Here is a 23,361-nt window from a genome sequence, read left to right as displayed (position 1 = left end):
GTGGCGTTTCCACTGTATTATATCCAGTAACTGGCATTTTGGGTACAAGAAAGGAGAAGATAGATGATCAGAAGTTTATATCTCCTGCTTTGCAGAAAGGAAATAAGCGGTGGAATTCTCTAGAAGCGCCTGAATCAGTCTTATTTACGTGGGATTGGAAGTCTACTTACATCCGATGTCCTTCCTTTTTTGATAAGCTTGTAAGTATGGTAACACCAAATCTGTATGTTTGAGGTGTTTTGGGTATTGTAGGAAAGAAAACTTAACAACTGAGGGGAATGTTTCTGACCACAATTTAAGATGTCAACACCGTTCTGCTGTCCTTCTCAATGGAAAGGATCTCTCATAACACTAGAACTAGGTTTAGGACAGTCAAAAGGAAGTACTTCTTCAAATACCACAACATTAATTTATGGAATTTGCTGCCACAATATGTGAAAGATATTAAAGAAGAATGGGCATATTCTTGGAGGGCAGATGTATCGGTGGCTACTAGTCTTAATGGCTAAATGGCACCTCCGTGTTCAGAAACAGTATGCCTTAGAGTACGAGAAGCTAGAGGGCACCTGCTTTGTTTGTTGATTTCTCAGAAACATCGGTTTGGCCTTTGTGGGAAGCTGGTCCTTTGCTAGATGGTCTCCTTTTGCAGGGCTGTGCGCACGTTCTTGCTTTCATACTTTGAACATCTTTACCTTTTGACATTAGCTCCATTTTGTGCCTCTTGAGTGTGTTTTCAACTAACCAGGAGGGGGGGTGTATTCATCTACTTTTGTGTCCATTCATCTGGCAGACCAAAGACCCTCTTCCACCCCAGTGTATTGAAAATGCGCACGTCTTGTTGTATTTGGGGGATTCGGTCACGACAGATCACATCTCACCTGCAGGAAGCATTGCGAGGGGCAGCGCTGCTGCCAGATACTTAACCAACAAGGGGTAAGAAACTTCAGAGGAGCTGTGAGGGAAAGAAACTGACGGATTCAGCTGATCCTCACAAATTGCTTTACTGTGGTGGTTGCTGCTTGACCAGATGAACAGTGTGTGCCATAGCTAAAGTAGGTTACTAAGCAGGATTAACTGAATTTCTTTCAGGATTATAGTCAGAATTTTCTGCATAATCTGTCCTGTTTTTCTGGAGCCTATTGATGGTGAACCTTCTGCTTAGTTCAGTGTCATCTGCAGAGCTTCATGTATTAGGCTGCAGGTACCTGCAGGGTTAACAGGTAGTCAGAATGCCTTAAGTGCCTGCTATCCATTTATAACTGACACACATGATATAAAACTTTGACCTGTATTCTTAGGGTTCCCCACACCTGACCATAGCTGCCAAGTCTCCCGTTTTTCGCGGGAAACCCCTGTTTTTGAAGCTGTTTCCTGCCGTTATCCCGATTAGAAAAAAAATCTGGAAATCCCCCGGATTTCCTACCTGCCAGGGAGGCTCCTTCTGCGCATGTCTGGGCACCAGAAATTGGGCAGAGCAGCACCGGAAGTTGCTTCTATGCATGTCCAGAAGCAACTTCCGGTGCCGCTCTGCCCATGCCTGGACATGCGTAGAAGCGACTTCCGGTGCCGCACCGCTGCTGATCCCGGATTTTTCAATCTGGGACTTGACGGGTATGCGACCTGACTAGGAGTCTATGGCACAGGAAAACTTCCCTAAGTGATGTTTGTGAGCAAAGTGCACTTTTCAGGTTGCACGTTTATATTGAGCATGCTCTGTTGTCTCTCGTAGCCTCACGCCCCGTGAATTCAATTCCTATGGTGCTCGGCGGGGAAACGATGCAGTGATGACAAGAGGCACCTTTGCAAACATAAAACTTTTCAATAAATTCATTGGGAAACCTGCTCCTAAAACAGTTCACTTTCCAACTGGACAGACGGTGAGGACATATTTGTTCAAAGCTGTGGGGGGCAGCTGCGTATTGGAAATGTCCCCATGTCCTTTCCCCCCGTCTATTTCTCTCTCTTGCTCTCTCCCCTGCAGCTAGATGTATTTGATGCAGCTGAGTTGTATCGCAAAGAGAATATCCCTCTGATAATCTTAGCAGGCAAGAAGTATGGACTGGGGAGCTCGAGAGACTGGGCTGCAAAAGGACCTTTTTTACTGGTATGTTTCCATTGTATTAACTTCGAAGTAACAAGAAGCCTTGGTGTTTATTACTTCAGGCTGCTTGACAGGATTTTGCTTGCTTGTTTTTCATAGAGCTTAAAGCATGCCATTATGTGCCTTCTGAAAATGCATGAACCAGTTTTTTCACTGAGCTTTAAAGAGTGCCCGTTTGTGGTTTTGACCATTAAATTCACAAATTGGGACCAGTTTAGCGATAATGTACATCTGAATCAAGTACATCTGAATCAATGATTTGACATAGTTGCTTCTTGCTTATCAACCAGAAATCCTGGTAAACTAGACCTATTTAGAGGTTTTATTTCAGTGGGAATAACAGATCTAGGACTCCTAACTTCCATAAGTCCCGGCTAGCATGGCCAATGGTTAGGGCTAGTAAGAGTTGTGACCCCTCAGGATCCCGCATGGACTACAGTTTTCCTATCCATGCTGGACAGTAGTAGCTAGTTAACATTTTTACTACCCTCATGACTCTTGGCTAGCATTCCAGGCCACCTTCCAATAAACTAGATTTCTCTGTCTTGAGATTTTCTCCACGTTTTGTATTAACAGGAGGGTTGAGTGGTTGTATGAAGATGACTTTTATTATTGTTTAGATGGTATTTAAGCCTGATCTAACTGTTTCTACAGGGGGTGAAAGCAGTTATTGCTGAAAGCTACGAGAAGATCCATAAAAGTCATTTGATTGGAATGGGCATTGCTCCGCTCCAGTTCCTCCCTGAGGAAAACGCAACGTTTTTGGGCCTGACAGGCAAAGAACAGTTTTCAGTCTCATTTCCTCATGAGTTATCCCCTGGAATCTCCCTAGATGTAAAGGTAACTCGGACTGACTTCTGAATGCAAGTGTTAGCAATCAGAGAGGTTTACGTTTTCCTTGAAGTGCAAATGTGCTGGTTTGTCCTCTGTTGTAATCTGCTAATGACGAGGCAGTTTTATGGTATCCACACCATTTCAAATAAGGTGGAAGTGTAAAGTAAGTTAATATGAGCTGTGTTTTGGGGGGGGGTTCCTTTTGAGTGAGAAGTCAGCGCCAGAGTTGGCCTTTAGATCCGGGATGGGGAACCTGTGGCCCTCCAGATGTTGTTGGACAGGCCTTCAGACCTAACTGGCACAGCCAGCGATGAGGGCTGATGGGAGCTGTGGGCTAGCAACACATGGAAGACCGCAGTTTCCCCACCCCTGTAGAGACTTGGGGAACTGCTCTTAAGGCACAAATATATGCAAAGCAAGCTGTGCTAAGCGGCTCAATGTCCTGAAAGGTGCTCAGATAAAGGGAAGACTTATGTCAAGGTCATTTGAATGGTGAAAAAACATAATTGGGAGCAATGTTGTCTGAATTCATGAAGAGACACAGAAGCGCAAGGCACAGGCAATAATTTTTTTGAGTGCAGCAAAGTTGAGGGGCAGGGGCAGAGATATGACTCACCAGGTATCCAGTGCTAGTCCTACTCAGAGTAGACCCTTGGAAGTAGATAAACATGGGTAACCTGCTTTCATTAATTTCAGTGGGTCTGCTATGGGTAGGATTTAGTTGAGCACAACTCTGTTGCACAGGTGCCCCAGAAACTGACGAGGAGCTGTGCAGTTGCCCTGTGCTCTTGTGCACCTCCCTTCCAGTGAAGCTCAGGTTGACAGTTAAGCTGACCTACATAATTATTGTGGGGTGGTATCCTGTTTAAGTTAGTCATGATAAGCTTACATCCATTGATTTCAGTGGGTCTGCTCAGAGTATGACTCGCGTATCTGCCACAGTTGTTTCCTTATACATAGAGGGGCGGTTGTTTTTATTTCATAACTTACAGGAAAAGGAGAAACACTTAGAATCAGAGCTGTGAAGAGCATAAGAGTCCCAAATTGCTGCTTAGGGGCAGATCTGCATACTCAGTCCCAGATCCCCAGCATTACAGACTTTGCTGGTATTTTTATTAAGTCATTAACTTCCACAAGCAATAAAACTAGTTTAGTTCAAAGCAAGACTTGAGGGTCTCAGGATTTTTGTTTCTGTAATATGCTGTTGTTATTACAGAATATCCTACTATAGAGATGTTAGGAAATGACACAGTCCTAACATATTTCTTGCTTTTGCCTCTCATTCCTGTCTCTTTAAAGACAAACACAGGGAAAGTATTTCATGTGGTCGCCGCATTTGACAGTGACATGGACATAACGTTATACAAACATGGTGGCATTCTGAACTACATGGTCCGAAGGCTGTTGTAGAGGCCTGCTCACACCTTGGGGGACACTGCATCAATGGGCCAACCCCGCAAAGGCTTGCACAGGCCTCACTCCATCGATGGAACTGCGTACAGTCCTGCTGCACTCTGAAATTTCGTCCATGGATGTAAAAGATTGTGAATTGTTGTAGTGACTGCAGCAAGATCCGTCTGGATTTTAAAAATAATACTCGAATGGTGCTATTGACATTGCTTAAAAAATTGACGTGTGTGTTGTGAAGGAGAGCTGTAAGTATGGGGAAGGGCGGGAGGGGGTTGTCTTAGACCATTTTGTAAATAAAGTGACATGAAACCTGAAACTGAATTGTGTTGAAGATTTTAAGCCAGAAGACTATCTGTTGTTGGGCCCCACCCCAGTTTTGGCACCTTCAGCTTCCTTATTGCTGTCTGTTGGTTTGAGGGCAGCACATGGTTTGGCTTGTTGAGGATGGGTAGTTTCCTTTTAATTAAGGTTTCCATAAAATCAAAAGCAAACGTCAGCGTGAAGGCCACAAGTTACAAACTTGAAGGGGATTTGACCTAAAAGTATATGCGGTCTGTGGCCTGGTTTGCACAACCATGGCATAGCAAGAGCATGCTTAGCACATCATACAGACCAGATATATGTGAGGAGGCTGGGGAGTTGTTTCCTCTGAAGGCAAAACACTGCTATGGGAGAACTGTGTTTGCAGACAAACAAAAGCAGCACAGGGCGCTGGAATCTTAACAAAAAACTAGGTGAATTTTTGACAAGGAGCTCGTACGGATGTTTACAGGGTTGGCCTCACCTCCTTTGCTGAAACAGCAGCAATCTCTTTTCCCCATTTGCCTTTTGGAGTTAGTGGCTGTAGAGAAGCAGTGGCAAAACTAGACTTTATTTCACCCAGGTCAAAGATTTAGTTTGGCGGCACAACCCCCCCCCCCATTTCTGCACACACACACACACACACACACACACACACACACACACACACACACACACAGGCTGAGAGCTTCAATGGCATTTCTCTGGAGACTTCACCTGGGGCAAAAAAAAACCAAACAGGCTTGCCCCCCCCCCCCGCTATGACCCTGAGAGAAGCAACCTGGGCTACCAATCGCTGAGGAACTGAGCTGCAACAATAGGTTTCAATTAATAATTTTTATGAATTTTCATTTATAACAATCCAGTTAAACCACATTAATAAAATATCAAATTATAATACGATTTAAAAAGCCAATTATCCAATACTAAATTAAACCATTTTGAATGACTTCCCGGGTTCTGGATTTCAGGGAATGATGTTCTTATTTTGTCCTGCTCCAATACTCTTAGTCCAAATACAACTGTTCCGATCTTGATCCTTTATTTTAACAGCTACTGATCTGTTTACTTTCATTCATATTTAACTGTTCCATATCCATTAGTTTTGCAAGGGGAGTTTTTATCCTGTAAATTTCTGTGTGAAATGTTTGTTTTTCGTTCATCTTTACTCTTCATGTCGTAATCCATCATCCTCAGCATTTCCCTTCACTGCGCTTTCTGCACTCAAGGACTGCAATTCTCACTGCATCACATGCCATTTTGCTTATCCAAGACAAAGAGAAGTCTGGTGTCTCACTATAGCCCGGGGCAGATATCCAGAATTATCTTCTTTGATCCCTCTCCCATCCGTTAACAAGCTGGTATCTCGCCAAAGCCATGATAAGTCAGAACCTAAGTCCTCTTGACCATTCCATAGAAGGTCAATGCCACAAATCATTGCAATGTTTTCACACAGTGCAATTGTTGCAATTAATCTGTAAAAATTAGGAAGTTCTTGTTAATTCACTCTTGCATTTTTTCCAATCAATTAATACTTTGGGGGAGGTTTGCCGAATCATAAAACATGTATATAAAGAAAGGGTAAAGGCTCCCCTCCCCCTACATACCAATCAGGTTACAATGAAAATCCTTTCCAGATCGAGACCTTGGCACTCAGTGGCTGGTTCATTTAGCAGGTTATCTTGTCCCCTTAGTCCAGAACACGCCTGTTACTTAGATCCAAATCCATCCTAAGAAACAGAAGAACCTCCGCTCATAGTGACCGCGTTGGAGAGTTACTGATATGTGCATCAGCGTCCCCTGCCTCCCGCATTCCATCAGAACGAGAGGCAGCTATCAGACAATCTGCAAGTGAAGCTCACACACACCCCTCATCCGGGGGGGGGGGGACTTGCAAGGGTAATTACTCTCAAATTATCCTTAATTAGCTGCACGAACTATCTCCGCTAGTGTGGGAGCCGCTTTTCACCATGGTGGAAAGCATCAGAAGCCGCAACAATGGGTTTCTTCTAGTTCTGTTTTAACTAGCCTCTCTGGTTTCCTTCTCTTCTGCTTTTAGTATGCAGTGAAAAACAGCTGCAATTTTTTTTTGCCTAAATAATATTTTAAATACCCACTTACATTGCTGAGGCAGCTCTGTGGTCTTGTAGTCCCATTTACAGGACAGGGGACCAGTTCTTAAAGATCCTTGCATCCTGGGCCAAACCACCTATTAAAACAGGGATATTGCTGCTGCTGCTGCTGCTGCTGCTACTACTACTACTACTACTACTTTTTGGACTCTCATTGTTTCCTTTATATAATAGAGCATATTCTGTGTCACAGCAGGGAAAACAGAGAAGGCCCTGGTGGGTTTTTAATGAGTTGTCTCGGATTCTTTTTCACATGCTCTGTACCGTAAAGTAGTTTTAGTTAACAAACGTGGCCTGTGCCAATTATTCTACAGTAAGACGTAACCTTCAAGATTGACCCAGTACACCAGATGTACACAGCAAAATTGGTTTTGCTCTTCGGAAATTTCCACTGCACGGAAATGTCATTAGTAATTAAAGTCTATTTCAATTTATTGTATAAAGAGCAATTTAAGAACAAGCACACCTTCATGCAGAAAAAATATGTTCCAAGTGATTAGTGGACCACAGAAAATCTCCGATGACAACCTAGTAACCTTCCAAATAATTTTGAGGAAAGAAAGGTTAAATGACCAGGAAAGAGCATGTGAGCATGCGTATGAATCTAACCCATTTGAACCACTGTTCTTTTCAGTGAATGAGTGAGGTAAACAGCCCTTATTTTGTGGAGTTTTATGGAGTTCTGTTGGCATTCTTGAAAAGTGGTCTGGTTTGCACGTAACACTAAGCCATGGTTAATTAAACCATGGCTTGTTTGCTTGCTTGCTTGCCTGATCTCTGCCCAGGGGCTTAACTCTATTTTGCTTACTTACTGCTAACAAGCCATAATCTGAAGCTAGGCTTGTTGTTGGCTTATGACTCTTGCTTTGTTTTCACTGTAGCTTTGTGTTCTACACCAGTGTTTCTCAACCTTTTTTGGGCCACGGCACACTTGTTCCGTGAAAAAAATCACGAGGCACACCACCATTAAAAAAGTTACAAAATTTAACTCTGTGCCGCCCTATATTATAATTATGACTGTAAGAAACACTTGCCAAATATTGCTTTCCGGCGGGTTAGTGTTGTGTATTGGCGGCCGCCAGGCTCGTTTGCACTGAGCTTTGGGAAAGAGGAGGAGAAATATTGCTTTCTGGTGGGTCACTGTTGTGTATTGGCGGCCGCCAGGCACGTGACAATGCAAATCGCCCTTCTCGTCGCCGCACGTCGCGGCACACCAGCCAGCGTCTCGCGGCACACTAGTGTGCCGCGGAACAGCGGTTTAGAAACGCTGTTCTACACAAACCCATCACTCTTCGTTATTCACAGTTCCTTTGGCTACCCTATCCCAGAAGCTCACCAAGTTACAAAGGCATGAACAGCTGAAAAACAAAACTTTGGATAAGCAAGCTCTAGTTTGTTTGACAAGCCATGGTTTATTCTTACAGGTGAACCAGGCCAGTATTGTCTAAACTTCCTGTTCAGGGAAGTTTTCAATGACTGTATTTTTAATCTCTTGTTGGAAGCCACGCAGAGTGGCTGGGGAAACCCAGCCAGATGGGTGGGGTATAAGTATTATTATTATTATTATTATTATTATTATTATTTTATTTTATTATTTTATCATCATCATCATAATCTCCACTGTATATGATGTGCTAGGTGCTTTTCTTAAGGCTAATAATATATTTTTACTACCAACATACTGATAGAGGTCTCTTATCTGCATTAGCGTGGTGTTGTGGTTAAGAGCGGTAGACTCTTAATCTGGTTCTCCACATGCAGCTGCTGCGTGACCTTGGGCTAGTCACACTTCAGCCCCACTCACAAGAGTGTTTGTTGTGGGGGAGGAAGGGAAAGGAGAATGTTAGCTGCTTTGAGACTCCTTCAGGTAGTGATAAAGCGGGATATCAAATCCAAACTCCTCCTCCTCCTCCTCCTTGATGTTTGAATGAAATGCTTGGCATCAGAGTTCGGTCCTGATAATTGCAGAAGGCAAGGTAGTTGTTACTAAAGATACCTTACCAATAATAATATCTAAACTAACTTTTCTGGTCTGGTGGGATCTTCCTTGTTAGTGTAAGGGCTCAGTGACTCAAAAATACTTGCTCCTTGAGACGTGCAGCTGGTTTGTCTTATCAGAGGCACCCATCATTCCCTAATGCCAAACTGAACATGACATTTGTGAGGCCTGCCTGAAGGTGCAGACACATTTAAATGTTTGTGACTTGAATGCACACACAGGGTCCCTCATCTCTTGCTGCCCTATGCCTTTGGGAGTAAGTTAAAAACCACCCATAAAACGCCTTCATTAATGTTCTGATAAACTCAAATGCTTCTTTAAGCAAGCCAATTTCATTCTCATAGGCATGGCACTATTTTCCTGGTCCGTTAAATTAGTAGTAGACATTTCCTTAAAAGTACAGGGCCTCCCATTGCAGTTTTTTACTGTGTGTGACTGACAGCTTCAGCTGTCTTTATGGTTTGGCCATCACTTGGATTTTTCCTTTCAAACTCGAAATTCCTGTTGTTCGGTCCCTGCTCCTGCCAACCTAGCAGCTCGAAAGCACATCAAAGTGTAAGTAGATAAATAGGTACTGCTCTGGCGGGAAGGTAAACGGCGTTTCCGTGCGCTGCTCTGGCGGCTTAGTCATGCTGGCGGCTTAGTCATGAGCGCCACAACCCCAGAGGAGTCGCGACTGAACCAAACGGTCCAGGGTCCCTTTAACTTTAAACATGCTTTAAGTTGGGCTGCAGGTCTGGAATCATTTTAGTGGGACTTGAGCACTGCCCCCCCCCCCCGAGATCACACTCGTGGATATGAGTGGACTTGTTTTCCTGATACAGGCAGAAAGCATATCTGAAAGACCAGAGCTGAGTGATATACTTCGTCTTTTTTGACATGCAAAGTAGTTCCCTGTATGGCCCTATTGGGTTGAGAGAAATTACCTATACCCATTGCTTAGCAGCAGCACAATATATTTTGCTCGGAAAGGCTTGGGGTGAGTTAATAAGTGCTGATCTGAAGCCCTAGGAAGGGTAAAATAATGGGAACTGGAAATCTATTTTGTCTTCAAGTTCTCTTCCATTTTGATTTGAAAGTGAACCTTTATTCTAATACTTTATCAAATTTGGGGATTGTTAATATAAATTATACAGTACATCTGTGAAATAATGCATTTTATTAACCACACTTAAGCAACTGCAAATTGAATGCTCTTTTAAGCCAACAAAACAGTATATAATTGTTTTACATTCACTAATAAGTATTGTATAGAAATCTTACAAAACAAAGTTCAGTTTGCTAAGAACTGTGCATAAAATGTTAAAACTGATGTAAATTATTTTTAATAAAGAAAATTGTACCATTTCTCAGTTGCAATTGTCTGTGACTGATTTTCGAAGACATCATTGGTAAATGCCAGGGCATAGGATGACTGTGGGAAGCGGCTCAGTAGCAGTCACAAGCACATCTGTCTAACATTTCCCCAAGACACAGATTCTATAATGTGCATTTGATACTGTAAAAAGCGTAGCAGTCACATCCCAGGGTACAACAAGCTAATTGAAGTAGCAGGTGGATAAGTTGTGCCTTTCCAGTTGTTGGGACTCACATCTCCCATCAGTCCCAGCCAGCTTGGCCCAGTGGTCAGATCATCCATTGATTGATTGATTGATTCATTGATTGATTCATTGATTGATTGATTGATTGTGTCTTTTTAGAGAGCGGCTGTATCCCTGCTTTCCACTTTAGTACTGTACTTCAAAGAGGCCACTATGGTTGCACAGGCAAATTGCCCAACCTTAGCAAACCTAACCCCTGCCTTTGTTAGGTCATGACTGCCACCCCACCCTGTCATGTTAGCTCTCTTTCAGTTGCTCACATACTCTCTCGTAACCTCTCCCTCCTGACCCTCAACCGTATCATATTAAAAGTATATTGTTTCCCAGAACCGGGATCCAGAACCGGGATCATCAATGCGGGGCCTTTCAGGTGTTCGGACTACAACTCACAGTCCTTGGGAGCATCACCTAGAACATGTTTGGAATTTGGCTTGTAATTGGAAGTTGAGTGAATGGCTAAACCACCAGCCACCTGCTTGGCTACACCCATACATTCAAAGAGCAGCATGCTCCAAGTGGCTTGGAAAAAAAGTAGCATTCAACCCATCTGTATTTTATTGGAGAGAATCCAGAGTCCTATTCGATAAATTGACAAATTTTATCAGATGGTAGTTTAAATTGTTGTTTTAAATTAGGTATTGCTGAATCGTGTGACCTGTTTTAAATGTATATTGTTTTGGTCCAAGCTGATGGAATTGTTTGATATTGTTCTAATATGGGCCAATGGCCGAAATAAATTACCTACCTACCTACCATCTTAAACACATGAAAAACATTTTTAGGCCACCTCCCTGCTGGGGCATGTGCTGCAAACCAAGTGTCATGATCCGACACCTCCAGGCTGTTTTAAGAGGTTAGTGGCAGAGATTCCTCTCCTCTTTTGGGCAAAGTTCTGATGCCAGCTCTGCAGCTTTTAAAGAGAGTGGGGAAGTCTCGGCTGAGGGCGGATCTTGCCCCTTCTTTGCCTACTCCTCCAGCACAATCTGCAGGTCAAAGGTGTAGTCGATGATGTGCTGCAAAATTTCCACTTGGCTGACTTTGGTGCCTTGCGGGATCCCCGGCACCAGCTCACGTAGCTTGGAATAGCAGTTGTTCATGTCGTAAAGGGCTCTTGTTGTTCGTTCCCCGGGTGATGGCGAGGCTCTGATCGGAGAGGCAGCACACGGCTTCATAGCAGCTCCTGACTGAACTGACGGGGCTGATAGCTTTCATGGCCACAGAGGAGGAGAGACCAACACGGACTTGTAGAAGGGCAAGGTGTCCTTCCTTAAGGCTGAGAAGCAGTGAAAGAGGTCATGATTAAATGGGCCCAATACTTTGGCCATACAATAATGATGAAGGAATGGGAGACGCTGTGGAAGTGCTATATGAAATTTACGGTATCATACACAATCAAAGAAAACATGTTTAAAATGATGTACCGGTGGTACCTCATGCCCTCTAAATTATCTAAAATGTACCAAAGTATAGCAGACGTTTGTTGGAGGTGTGGAGAGGCAAGAGGAGATATGCTACATATGTGGTGGGGCTGCCGTAAAATAAAATAGTTTTGGAACCAGATATACGAGGAAATGAAAAAGATGCTTAGAATCAACTTTACAAAAAAGCCAGAGGCATTTCTCCTCGGAATCCTGAACAAAGATCTTCCAGTAAAATACAGAGAGCATGTCCTATATGCCACGACAGCAGCCCGCTTGCTGATAGCTGCCAACTGGAAAGGAGATAAAATCCCCACAGTTGGCGAGTGGCAAGTTAAGTTATTGGGATTTGTGGAAATGGCTCAATTAACAGATAATTTAAAGGGAAGATCCAAACAGGCATTTACGGAAAAGTGGGAAAAATTCAGGAATTATATGCAAGAAAATGACAACAGGGACGGAATCTTCATGGCAGTTTTGCATTGATGGGTATATAACAAAAATTCAGACAAATTGGTATGATTGGCTTTATTATGTACAAAAAGAAAAAATAAGAATATGATGAGGAATGTCAGTACATGAGTATCATAAAGGAGATGTGTTGCGGAAGGTGACGGGAAGTCAACGGCAGTGATGTATTTAGTTATATATGTGATGCAATGATGTTATGATGTTCTTTTTCTTTTTTGTAAACTTTTTGTAAATCATTACTTTTCAATAAAGATTTGCTTATTCAAAACAAAACAAAAAACAAAACTGATTGGTTCAAAATTGGGAAAGGAGTACGATAAGGCTGTATATTGTCTCCCTGCTTATTTAATTTATATGCAGAATTCATCATGCGAAAGGCTGGACTAGATGAATCCCAAACTGGAATTAAGATTGCCAGAAGAAATATCAACAACCTCAGATATGCAGATGACACAAGCTTGATGGCAGAAAGTGAGGAGGAATTAAAGAACCTTTTAATGAGGGTGAAAGAGGAGAGTGCAAAATATGGTCTGAAGGTCAACATAAAAAAAACCAAGATCATGGCCACTGGTCCCATCACCTCCTGGCAAGCAGAAGGGGAAGAAATGGAGGCAGTGAGAGATTTTACTTTATTGGGCTCCATGATCACTGCAGATGGTGACAGCAGTCACAAAAGTAAAAGTAAAACGCCTGCTTCTTGGGAGAAAAGCAATGACAAACCTAGACAGCATCTTAAAAAGCAGAGACATCACCTTGCCGACAAAGGTCTGTATAGTTAAAGCTATGGTTTTCCCAGTAGTGATGTATGGAAGTGAGAGCTGGACCATAAAGAAGGCTGATCGCCGAATGAATTGATGCTTTTGAATTATGGTGCTGGAGGAGACTCTTGAGAGTCCCATGGACTGCAAGAAGATCAAACCTATCCATTCTGAAGGAAATCAGCCCTGAGTGCTCACTGGAAGGACAGATCGTGAAGCTGAGGCTCCAATACTTGGGCCACCTCATGAGAAGAGAAGACTCCCTGGAAAAGACCTTGATGTTGGGAAACATGGAGGGCACTAGGAGAAGGGGACGACAGAGGACGAGATGGTTGGACAGTGTTCTTGAAGCTACGAGTTTGACCAAGCTGCGGGAGGCAGTGGAAGACAGGAGTGCCTGGCGTACTCTGGTCCATGGGGTCACGAAGAGTCGGACACAACTAAACGACTAAACAACAACAGGTTTGGTTCCTTTGTCTTATCCATGGAGCTGTCAGCTCTGCATGCATACAATTGGCTGAGACACGTTCTAATCCAAATAGGCTTGTTTCATTGAGAAATACAGTGTCCATTCACGATATATTGGCACATACTGTACAAGGAAGGGAAAACAGCAACTTTATTCTTTGGCGCTCGGGATTTATGTGGTACTTAGTGCAACATTGTGAGAGGGCGGGAGGAGCTCCCATGAAAGAGGCTCCCAGAGGTCATCTCCTCGAGTTCCCCCTGGTTCTAATGGAAATAGAAGTCTGTTTGTGCACCCCCCCTCAGGGTTCCGTAACAATGTTTATTTCTACATTGCCCTTTTAACAACAAAACCTTCTCAAGGCAGCATACTTAATAAAATCAACCTAAGAGACGAAATTTAAAGATAAACCAAGAGGCAAATAACAGAACATAAAAATAGGTCACAATATTATTTAACATGGCATCTAAAATCAGGCACAGAAACCACCCTAGCATACAAATGCAATGAATTGTACAATGTAAGTGCTGCGGCATTAAATACCCAATTCTTTGTGGCCACTGGTGAATTCATTTACAATATTCCTCTTGTTTGTACAGTATACTCATTCATTTTTTAATCTTACACATTAAATCCATTTCTTTAAATGCCCTTGTTTTCTCTCTCTTTCTCTTGCCTCCATCATCTTAATGAAGCAGGATCTTGCTTACAAAAAAACAAAAACAAAAAGCCTGTGCTGCAAGCCTGCAATATATTTAGGAATGCTAGTAGCTGCCAGGTAAGACACCTCCTTCAGTACTGTTTACTCTGGGCAGAGCATCTACTACAGAGTTGTCTACCTTGAAATTCTCAGGGGCCTTTCCCATTATCTGCTACCCAATTCCCTTTTTAAGTGATGGCCCAAGAGACTGAACTTGGGACCTCCTGCCTGCCGAGATGCAATTTCTCCTCAATTCCTTTCGCTTTAACGCACCTCAAGCTTTTAGCGAGGCCTCACTGGCACTGTTGCTCTCCTCAGGGCTTTTCCTCCTCTGAAAAAGAGCTATGGGAAAATAAAAACCAAGGAGAAGAGTGCCTCTGAGCACGTGCGGAGTGCCAGGCCAAGGCGCTTTCCCTAGCCTATCAAAAACGCCTTCCCAGCTCTTTTCCCGCCACTTCCCCAAGCCCCACCTCCCCACTCCCACGCCCTTCTCTGATTGGCTGCCGTCCGCCGAAGCCCCGCCCGACTCACTCCCATCCTTTGCCCCGCTCCCACCAGAATAACGCCGCGCGTGCTGGGCGAAGCGGTGACGAAGCAGCACGCGTTCTCGAGCACGTTCCCTGGCAGGAAAAGCAACAATTCCAGCGATACAAATGGGCATGCTTCCGTCCTGCGGGCCTCGCTCCCACACTTGCCGCCGCCTCCAGGGCGAGCGCGCCCCCCAAAGCCGCCCCGATGCACATGGGCAGCACCTGCCACTCCCAACCACTGTCGGCCATAGGGGCGCATGCGCGACGTTGCCCCCTGCACGGGCGCACGGCTTCGGCTGGCCGAACATCGAAGGAAGCCTTCGCCACCAATCCGATTAGCGAGCGGACCGCCCTTATAAGTGTGATTGGCGAGCCGCCTAGCCAATCCATCCGCCGCGGGAGGCGGGCCACGTGTTGTGTTTACCTCACAGCGATTCCTCGGTCAGTGAGGCGCTTGATTTACTTACGTTGCAATGTGAATGAATATAGTCGCCTATTTAATAAATATTTAGCAGGTCTACTCAGAAGCCCCACTGAGTCAAGACAGTAGCGACTTAAGCTGCTACACACCATGGGCGTACCCAGGATCAAAACTGGGGGGGGGGGGCAGGCAAGCCACGGGGCCCGGCCACCCCCAGCCCCCGATTGCCTAGCTGGCGATGACGTGACCGGGTCCGGGATCGGCTAAAAAGTAACCCTGTTCAATTCTTCCAGGTAGACTCAAGGTGCACTTGGTGTTTTGCTGATGGCCACAAGCTGCAAAGTCTCTCCTGAATTCTCAATAAAAAGCCATAGCGATCCTGAAGGGAGTTCATCACACCATTGGCTAGAACAGCCATCTTGCCGGCAACAGACTTCACCCCTTGCTTGAACTGGGCAATATCAGCAGCAGGCAGTACATTTGCAATTGAAACACCACCTGAGTTCCCTGTCTCAGACTCTCCAAACAGATCAGCAGAGCTGATGGCATTGGTGCCAGAGAGTTGTTGGAGTCGGGATGCGGCCTCATACTCAGCATCGGCTTGGCCCCAGAGATGGCTTTGGCCCCAGCAAACTTCTGTCGAGCTTCAGTGGACTCTACTACTGTACTGAGATCTTGCTCTCTGTCTCTCTTCTGTTGGTGGGTCTTTCACCAATGGGCCGAATACTGGAGATAGTGATGTCTGTCTCCTCTTCCCCCTTGTCAATCCCCCAGGTGTTGTCTGTTTCCCACTGCGAGCCAAAAGCATCTCCTAACGAGAAGGGATTATTTTTGTACTTGGGTGGTCCAGATGTAAAACTTCCAGTGTCTTCAAACATATCCAGCTGGGACCGAGAGGACTTTGCAGTCACTGGTGTTTCTTATTTTATCTTTTGCATCTTGGAAAGGACAGAGTGTGAGATGGAACTCCTGGACACCAATCCCATGCCCAGTCTCTCAGCTTGTTCACGCTCTTTTCCTTCCAGGTTCTGGAGTTTCTTCTTCTTCCGATCAATCTGCAACTCCTGGTATGCCAGTCTCATTGAGACAACTAGGGACTCCTCAGCTTGCTTCTTGCACTCTGCAGCCTGTCGTTCCCTCATCTTTTCTTTTTTTCTTTTTTTAAAAAAACTTTATTTCAGCTCTTCAAAATAATACCAAATACAAATAATATATAAATTATAAGGGGGGGGGGGAAATAACACAAGCGAAAGGGCCTACAAAGTATACAAAAGGAACAAATCAAGATTTACAAAGGAAACAAAGGAAAGGAAAACATAAAGAAAGCAAAATAATATTTCATACCACTCAATAATATAAATCATATAAATCAAACATATACAAAACAAAACATTACAAACAATACAATAAACATAAAACTTTAAAAGTTTACTTCCTACCGCTCATACATCACTTCCCTTTTCTTACATTCTTCTGATCTTGCTTTACATTAATTACCAAATTACAAAATTCTTTCCCTAATACATTTTTCCTATTTATATTAATTCTTATACCTGTTTCTCCTATTTTCTTATCTCATTTTCTTTAATTCCCTACTCTTCCCTCAATGTAAGCAAATCACCAAATTGATATTGAAATTTTCTTTGATCAAATATTCCTCCACAAATTTCCATTCCATTATATATTTTTCCTTGGGTATATTTCTAATTGCAGCAGTCATTTTGGCCAGATTCAAGAACAGCTCCGGTTTCTTTTCAAACGTCATTTTAAACATCTATTTTAGCTTTTCATACACCGCATTCCAGAATTCATGAATTTTAACACATTGCCACCAGCAGTGGTAGAAACTACCTATTTCGACTTGACATTTCCAGCATTTGTTTGAGCCGTTTTTGTACATTTTAGCGATTTTAACTGGGGTTAGATGCCACCTATAAATTAATTTTAATATATTTTCTTTTATTCCTGTGCATGCTGTGAATCTTAATCCTTCTTTCCATAGTCTCTCCCACTGGTCACTGTATATAGGTCTTCCTATGTCTTGGGCCCACCTTATCATTGTATTTTTAACAACTTCATCTTTGAGTTCCCACTCGAGCAAATATTTGTATAATTTTGACATTGATTTATTTGTATTTTCTATCAATAATTCTTGTATTTTTGATTTATTTTCTAAAAATCCAATTTTTTAATGCTTATTAAATAAATTTGGAATTTGACAATAATGCAGCCAGCTTGTGCAATCTTTTTTTCAATTGTTGATATGTTTTTAATCTTAATTGTTGCTCTTCTTTTTCTAGGATCTCCTGATAAGTTGGCCACTTCTCTTTTTTTTATTTACTGAACATTGTTGTCATCTCCATGGGGGAGGCCCACCAGGGTGTTTTTGGCTTCAAGATACTTCTATGTTCTATCCAAATTTTTAATAAAGATCTTTTAAATTCTTTGAACCCTCCTTTCCTTTCTTCAAACATGTACATATGCCATCCCTGGATATTATTAAAACCTTCTAAATTTAGGATCTCTTCATTTTCTAATTTTATCCAGTCCCCAATCCAGCATAGGCTTGCTGCAGCGTGATAAAGCCTTAGGTCTGGCACTCCCCAACCGCCTCTTTCTTTGATATCTGTTAGGAGTCTATACTGTATTCTAGGTTTCTTCCCTTCCCAGATGAACTTGCTCAGGCCTTTTCTCCATTTTTCGAAGACTTCCCTTTTTTCAATAATCGGAAGCATTTGAAATAAAAATAATAATTTGGGTAACACTACCATTTTAATTGTTGCTATTCTTTCCAATAACGATAGATTTAAATTACTCCATCTCTCTAAATCTTTTTCTATCTCTTTCCATTTCTTCCCATAATTATTTTCAAACAAATTTATATTTTTGGCCGTAATTTCAATTCCCAAATATCTTACTTTCTTCACTATTTCCCATTCCACTTTTCCCTTTAACTCTTTCACCTCTTTTTCTCTCATTTTTTTATAATTATTTTTGTTTCCCCCCGCATTTATTTTAAAGCCAGATACTTCCCCATATGCGTTCAGGATTTTTTCTAATTTTCCCATTGTTTCTAAGGGATCATCTAATATTATAATGATATCATCAGCGAATGCCCGGATCTTATAAATACTTTCTCCTACTCTTATTCCTCTAATTTTATCATCATCTTTTATTCTTCTTAGCAGATTCTCTATTGTTAATGTGAAAAGAAGGGGGGAGAGTGGGCATCCCTGTCTCGTTCCTCTGGATATTTCTATTGCCTCCAATAACTCCCCATTAATTATCAATGCACCCTTCTGCTTTTTATAAATTGTACTTACTCCTCTTAGAAAATTCCCTTCTATTCCTACATTTCCCATTATTTTTAGCATATAATCCCAATTCACATGATCAAACGCTTTTTCCGCGTCTAGGAAAACAAGAGCAGTTTTCTGGCCGGGATTCCAATCGAGATATTCCATTAGATTTAACAAGATCCTAACATTATTGCTCATCTTTCTCTTGGGGAGAAACCCTTGTTGATCATTCCCTAATATTCTATTCAACACTTCTTTTAATCGATTCACCATGATTCCTGCATATATTTTACAATCAACGTTTTATAAGGAAATGGGCCTAAAATTTTCTACCTGATCTGTTTTTTTAATCACCTTTTGGAATGAGGGTTATAAAGGCTTCTTGCCATGTTTGGGGCATAATTCCTTTTTCTAATATCTTGTTTGCCAACTCTACATATATTCCTCCTAATTCTTCTTTAAGAATCTTATAATGCTGGCTGGTGAGCAGGGGCGTAGCCAGGATCAAAACTGGGGGGGGGGGAGCCATGGTCGTTCAGGGGTGGGGCCAAGGCACGGGAGGGAAGGGACAACGAAGTGGGAACATGGGCGGGGCTACAGGGCTAGCGGGCCTGACGACATTGTGGCGGCAGCAGCAGCGGCCACCTTGTGCTTCTGGGGCTGGCAGTGTCAGCGGCTACCCTGCTTGGCTGGAGAGGACAGGAGGGTCGGGCAGGCCGAGAGGGGGTGGTAGGGCGGGCGAGGCAAGGCACAGCCGCAGTCACGACGGCTCCGAGGCGTTGCTGCATATCAGCATAATATTTCAACCATGTCGTGGGTTCAAGCCCCACCTTAGGAAAAAATTCCTGCATTGCAGGGGGTTGGACTAGATGACCCTTGTGGTCCCTTCCGATTACAATTCTATGATTCCATTGATATACTACCATAGCATATGCATCATTCTGCTTTCTTGAATTGTCCTACTCCTAGGCATAGCAGCCAACTCCTAGAGGTCTAGGTGCCTCCCCCCCCCCACAATTACTGGTAAATACCGTATTTGAAAGAGTCATTCTCCCCCCCCCCATGTTGATGGGCTTTCTATGTGGGGCTTATCTGCCCCCCCCATATTTTATTAAGGATGGAAGAGGGAGGGAGGGATGGAAGAAATAGAGAGAGGGATAACTCACATTTGTGGGTGCCTCTGGGTGACGCTGTGATGCTTGAACTCTGCAGCAAGAGGAAGATAACTGTACGCCTGTACAGGAGCAAAGAGAAAAGGAGATAAGATGCCCCCCCCAAGGTGTCAACATTGAACCCAGTGGCTGAGCCCCAAGAATCATTCTAAGGTGTCCAGAGGGAAAAATAAATTAATGAGTTCCAAGGCTCCAGAAGGAATCCATCAGTTCATAGTCTAACCACAAGAGGGAGATCAAGAAAGAATCACCAAGCTGCAAACTCTCCAGACTTAAGTCCCATCTAGAGGGAACCAGATTCAAAATTCCTTAACATGCTCTAATCATGATATTGGACAGCAAGCAACATTCACATTTCAGAATCAATTGGATGTCAAATTACAAAGTTTGATTGTTTGGGCTCTCTCATTTTCAGCCCACTCCATAGATATTTTCCAATTTTTTGGACTCAAAGCAGTTCCTGTCAACCCAGTGAAAACGCCTGATGTTTGCTGCTGCTGCAAAAGCTCAGAAGATCCTAATTCCAGCTCCCTATATCTGTCTGGTTAAGAAGGGATTAGGTGGCAGACAATTGAGGGGACCTGAGACCCTGGAAAGCCAGAGAAGACAAGGCTTATTCGAAGCTTCCATGGAGACCAGAATACATCCAGTTTTCACTGAGCATTTGCTCTGATCTGTTTGCAGGGGCATTCTAGGTCAACAAGCATTCATTCCTGATCTGCATGAGAGGTGCTTCCAGGTCGTCCCATAAATTTTTCTTTCATCCCACTCAGTTCAGGCAACTCCCTTATTATGCGAGGGTTACATTACACAGGAGCAGAAATCGAATGAATTACCTCTCATGCCATTAAAGCGTGTAAACAGTTATGTTATTCCATGGCACCGTGAGCTCCTGAGATAAAAAGGTGGAATATAAATTCTGTGCACATGTTTTAAAGACAAGGGGAGCTGCGCTGTACAAAAATACTTGAAGTTAATCTGAAGTTTATAAAACCCAGAGGTGGCTTTTTGTTCCTTCCCCTGCCTTTCTCTCTGGCAGGTATGCAGAGACCTGTGCACCTTTTCTTTTTTAGGGGGGGATCCTGCAATATTTTGGGTTACCTAAAGCCTGCTGACACCCCCTTCTTTAAAAAAAAACCCATTTATTTGTGCCAACACAAAGTGCCCAGAGCTTTTTCTAGGGGAATACTGACCAGAATGAACCCCTCTGCTAAATGCCATACATTTTACCTAACCGCCTTAAGCAGCCGCAAAACAAACTCCCAATAAACGCAGAGAGAGCCAATCAAAAACAGTCCTTGCCGCATCCAAAAAAACTCATGTCCAATTGCAGCAGAGAATCTCCAGCTTCCAGAGCAGGACAAGGACGGCAAGGGAAAAGCAGGGAAGGGAGAGCAGAGCAGGGAAAGGGACGCATTGGCGCCGCGAGGAAAATTGAACCCACGCTGTTTCACAAAGCAGGCACCGTCCAGTTCAGCTGAAATTTTGTCACCCTCCTCCTGATGGCACCCCCCCCCTCACTCCGCCACTGCCTAGTGCTAGAGATAGTCAAGGTCCTTGCATGTCAGCCTTGTTAATTCTCTTTTACTTTTTTCAAATGACTGTCTACTGTGTTTAAGGGGTTCTCTAATAGTCAGAATATTAAAAGTTATTGATACTAGTAGATTTGCACGCATGCAAATGCACTAAAGGCTGAGGCCTTGGCTTTGTAAAATGTCATATTCACAAGCAAAACTATGCAAAAAATACACTTATACCGGTACATGTAAGAATGTAATTACTCAGTCAAGTCTTTACAGTTTTTCATGGATATTTATACCCCCAAATGCTCCTCCCCCCCCCCGACTGCTCAACTCTACAGCTGAAAATGTTTCCATACTCACTCTAAGTTCCCCCACTTGCTCATTCGCAATGCTGTGATCACATAGCCAAATCTGATTGACTGCACTTTCATTTATAAATGTGCAACAATGTCATTACATCATGTATAATATTGTGACATTCCCTGTTGGCTATATCATCCTGAGTGGAATTAACCCTCGTCACAAACTCAGGTAGATGAAATAAAAGTTGGTGGGAAACGGTGATGTGCATTCACTTCTCACCAGGTATCTGAGGATGTCAGAGCAACGCTTCTTGGCCAGATGACAAAAGCCCACTTACCAACTCTGCCAGAGGGCTGCTGGCAGTTGCAATTGTGGAAGAGAAGTACGTTTTCTTCACTGCTACCACTACCTCATGGTAAGCACAGTGCTGCAGCCTCATACATGTTGTCAGGTTCAGACCAAGACTTAAGACATCTGTGCTGTAGCCACCAAAGACTCGCCTTGTTTGAACAGATTGTGCTGGAGAGCATGACCAATAAGATAGGTCAAGCATCTATAAGTTACTCATAAACCTTGAGGGTCCAGTAAATGGGCTTCAGGTGGGCTGGGAGCAAGATCTTGAAGGAGGAATAAATGGTGGATAATGGTTTACCTCACTTTAGGAGAATCCCTAAGTCCCCTCCACTGTGTTTGAAAGGAATGGTGTTATTGAAACAGATCTTCATATGTGGTGGGGATGCCATAGTCTAGGGAACTTAGTTTTAATGAAATTAGCCCCATTACCAAACAGCTTACCAAACACTCTCTGCAATTGACTGTTTAAAATTTATTTCTAGGGCGTAGAGATCTGAAAAGTAGGGAGCTGAGGATCCAGGCACCCTCTGTATGGCCCTGGAGCGCCACCGCCGGCAAACCACTACGTATAGCGCATGTGCGGCATCGCTACGCTCAGTTCCCTATAAAAATGATTGTTCAAGTACAAGCTGCCCAGATTGCTTTGGGGAGGTGCGTGACTTTCATAAGCCATGTCTTAATTTTGTAAACATTTATTTCTAAACCAACATTTGCTGAGGTCATGCCAGGTCATAGGCAAGAGGAGACTAGAAAGGGAGAAGTGACTTTGCCTGTATATTCTCTCCCACACCTGTTCCTGCTATTCCCCCACTCCCACCATTGGGTTTATTTCTGGCTTCAGGTCATAAAATATATCATAATAATTTCCCTAGCCACTCTGGGCAGCAATAATAATTTTATAATTTACGAGTGGTGATGGTAGGGTTGGTGGACTCGTATGGAAGAATCCTTCCCTCTGATCCTCTACAAATGCCTTCCAGTCTCAACCCATGTACCGGTAAGTATTACAAATGAAACATAGGATTGGGAACTCTGCATTTGCTTTGCAATGTGAAGCTCTGCCCTGAAACTCATTCGGACTGCCAAGGTGTTGCTAAGCATCATGCAGCAGTTTCCTTACACAATTTCCTTGTACAATTTGGAAAATGGAATATGAGGTGATTGCAAGAAGCCAATCAACAAGTTTGTTGTAGTGTTTGAACTACCTTAGATGCTTCTATGGAAACAGGATATTTGAGTGTTGCTGTAAAACATTTAACGTCTGTTTGATGAACGTGGAGCCAGGAAGGAAAATTATTATGCAGTAAGATTTGGTCCTGCAAACCACATTTGTGAGAAGCCTGAAAATGAATCTTGCTTCTGTACCAGGGTTTCAGGACTTGCCCCCCGGAATCCTAAACATATTGCATTTGTAGGAGGAAAAATAATTGACAATGGCCTCATTTTGGTCCTGAGCCACCTCTAGCTGAATATGACTAGTAGTCGTGCAACAACAGCAGATACTACAATGGTGCATTATTTTTGCTACTTTTATTTGCAAAAGCATTTCCTCTAATGGCAAATTTGGGT

At 43.2% G+C, this 23,361-nt stretch overlaps 1 protein-coding gene and 1 pseudogene across 1 annotated transcript in view; one reads left to right on the top strand and one right to left on the bottom strand.

Moving 5' to 3' along the window:
- IREB2 (iron responsive element binding protein 2) overlaps positions 1-6,551 on the top strand; it is a 41,590-nt gene extending 35,039 nt beyond the window's left edge. Inside the window, exons 17-22 of the mRNA XM_060278989.1 lie at positions 96-200; positions 791-933; positions 1,730-1,877; positions 1,982-2,104; positions 2,756-2,941; positions 4,235-6,551. Of these exons, the coding sequence (XP_060134972.1) occupies positions 96-200; positions 791-933; positions 1,730-1,877; positions 1,982-2,104; positions 2,756-2,941; positions 4,235-4,345 (816 nt within the window). The 3' untranslated portion in view covers positions 4,346-6,551. The remainder of the gene's footprint in view (positions 1-95; positions 201-790; positions 934-1,729; positions 1,878-1,981; positions 2,105-2,755; positions 2,942-4,234) is intronic.
- Positions 6,552-15,026: 8,475 nt separating this feature from the next.
- LOC118084211 (ADP-ribosylation factor GTPase-activating protein 2-like) lies at positions 15,027-17,266 on the bottom strand (annotated as a pseudogene).
- Between the last annotated feature and the right edge of the window lie 6,095 nt (positions 17,267-23,361).

This window comes from Zootoca vivipara, chromosome 9 (assembly GCF_963506605.1).
Source record: "Zootoca vivipara chromosome 9, rZooViv1.1, whole genome shotgun sequence".
NCBI classification, from domain to species: domain Eukaryota; kingdom Metazoa; phylum Chordata; class Lepidosauria; order Squamata; family Lacertidae; genus Zootoca; species Zootoca vivipara.
This window is presented reverse-complemented; position numbering and strand designations above follow the sequence as displayed.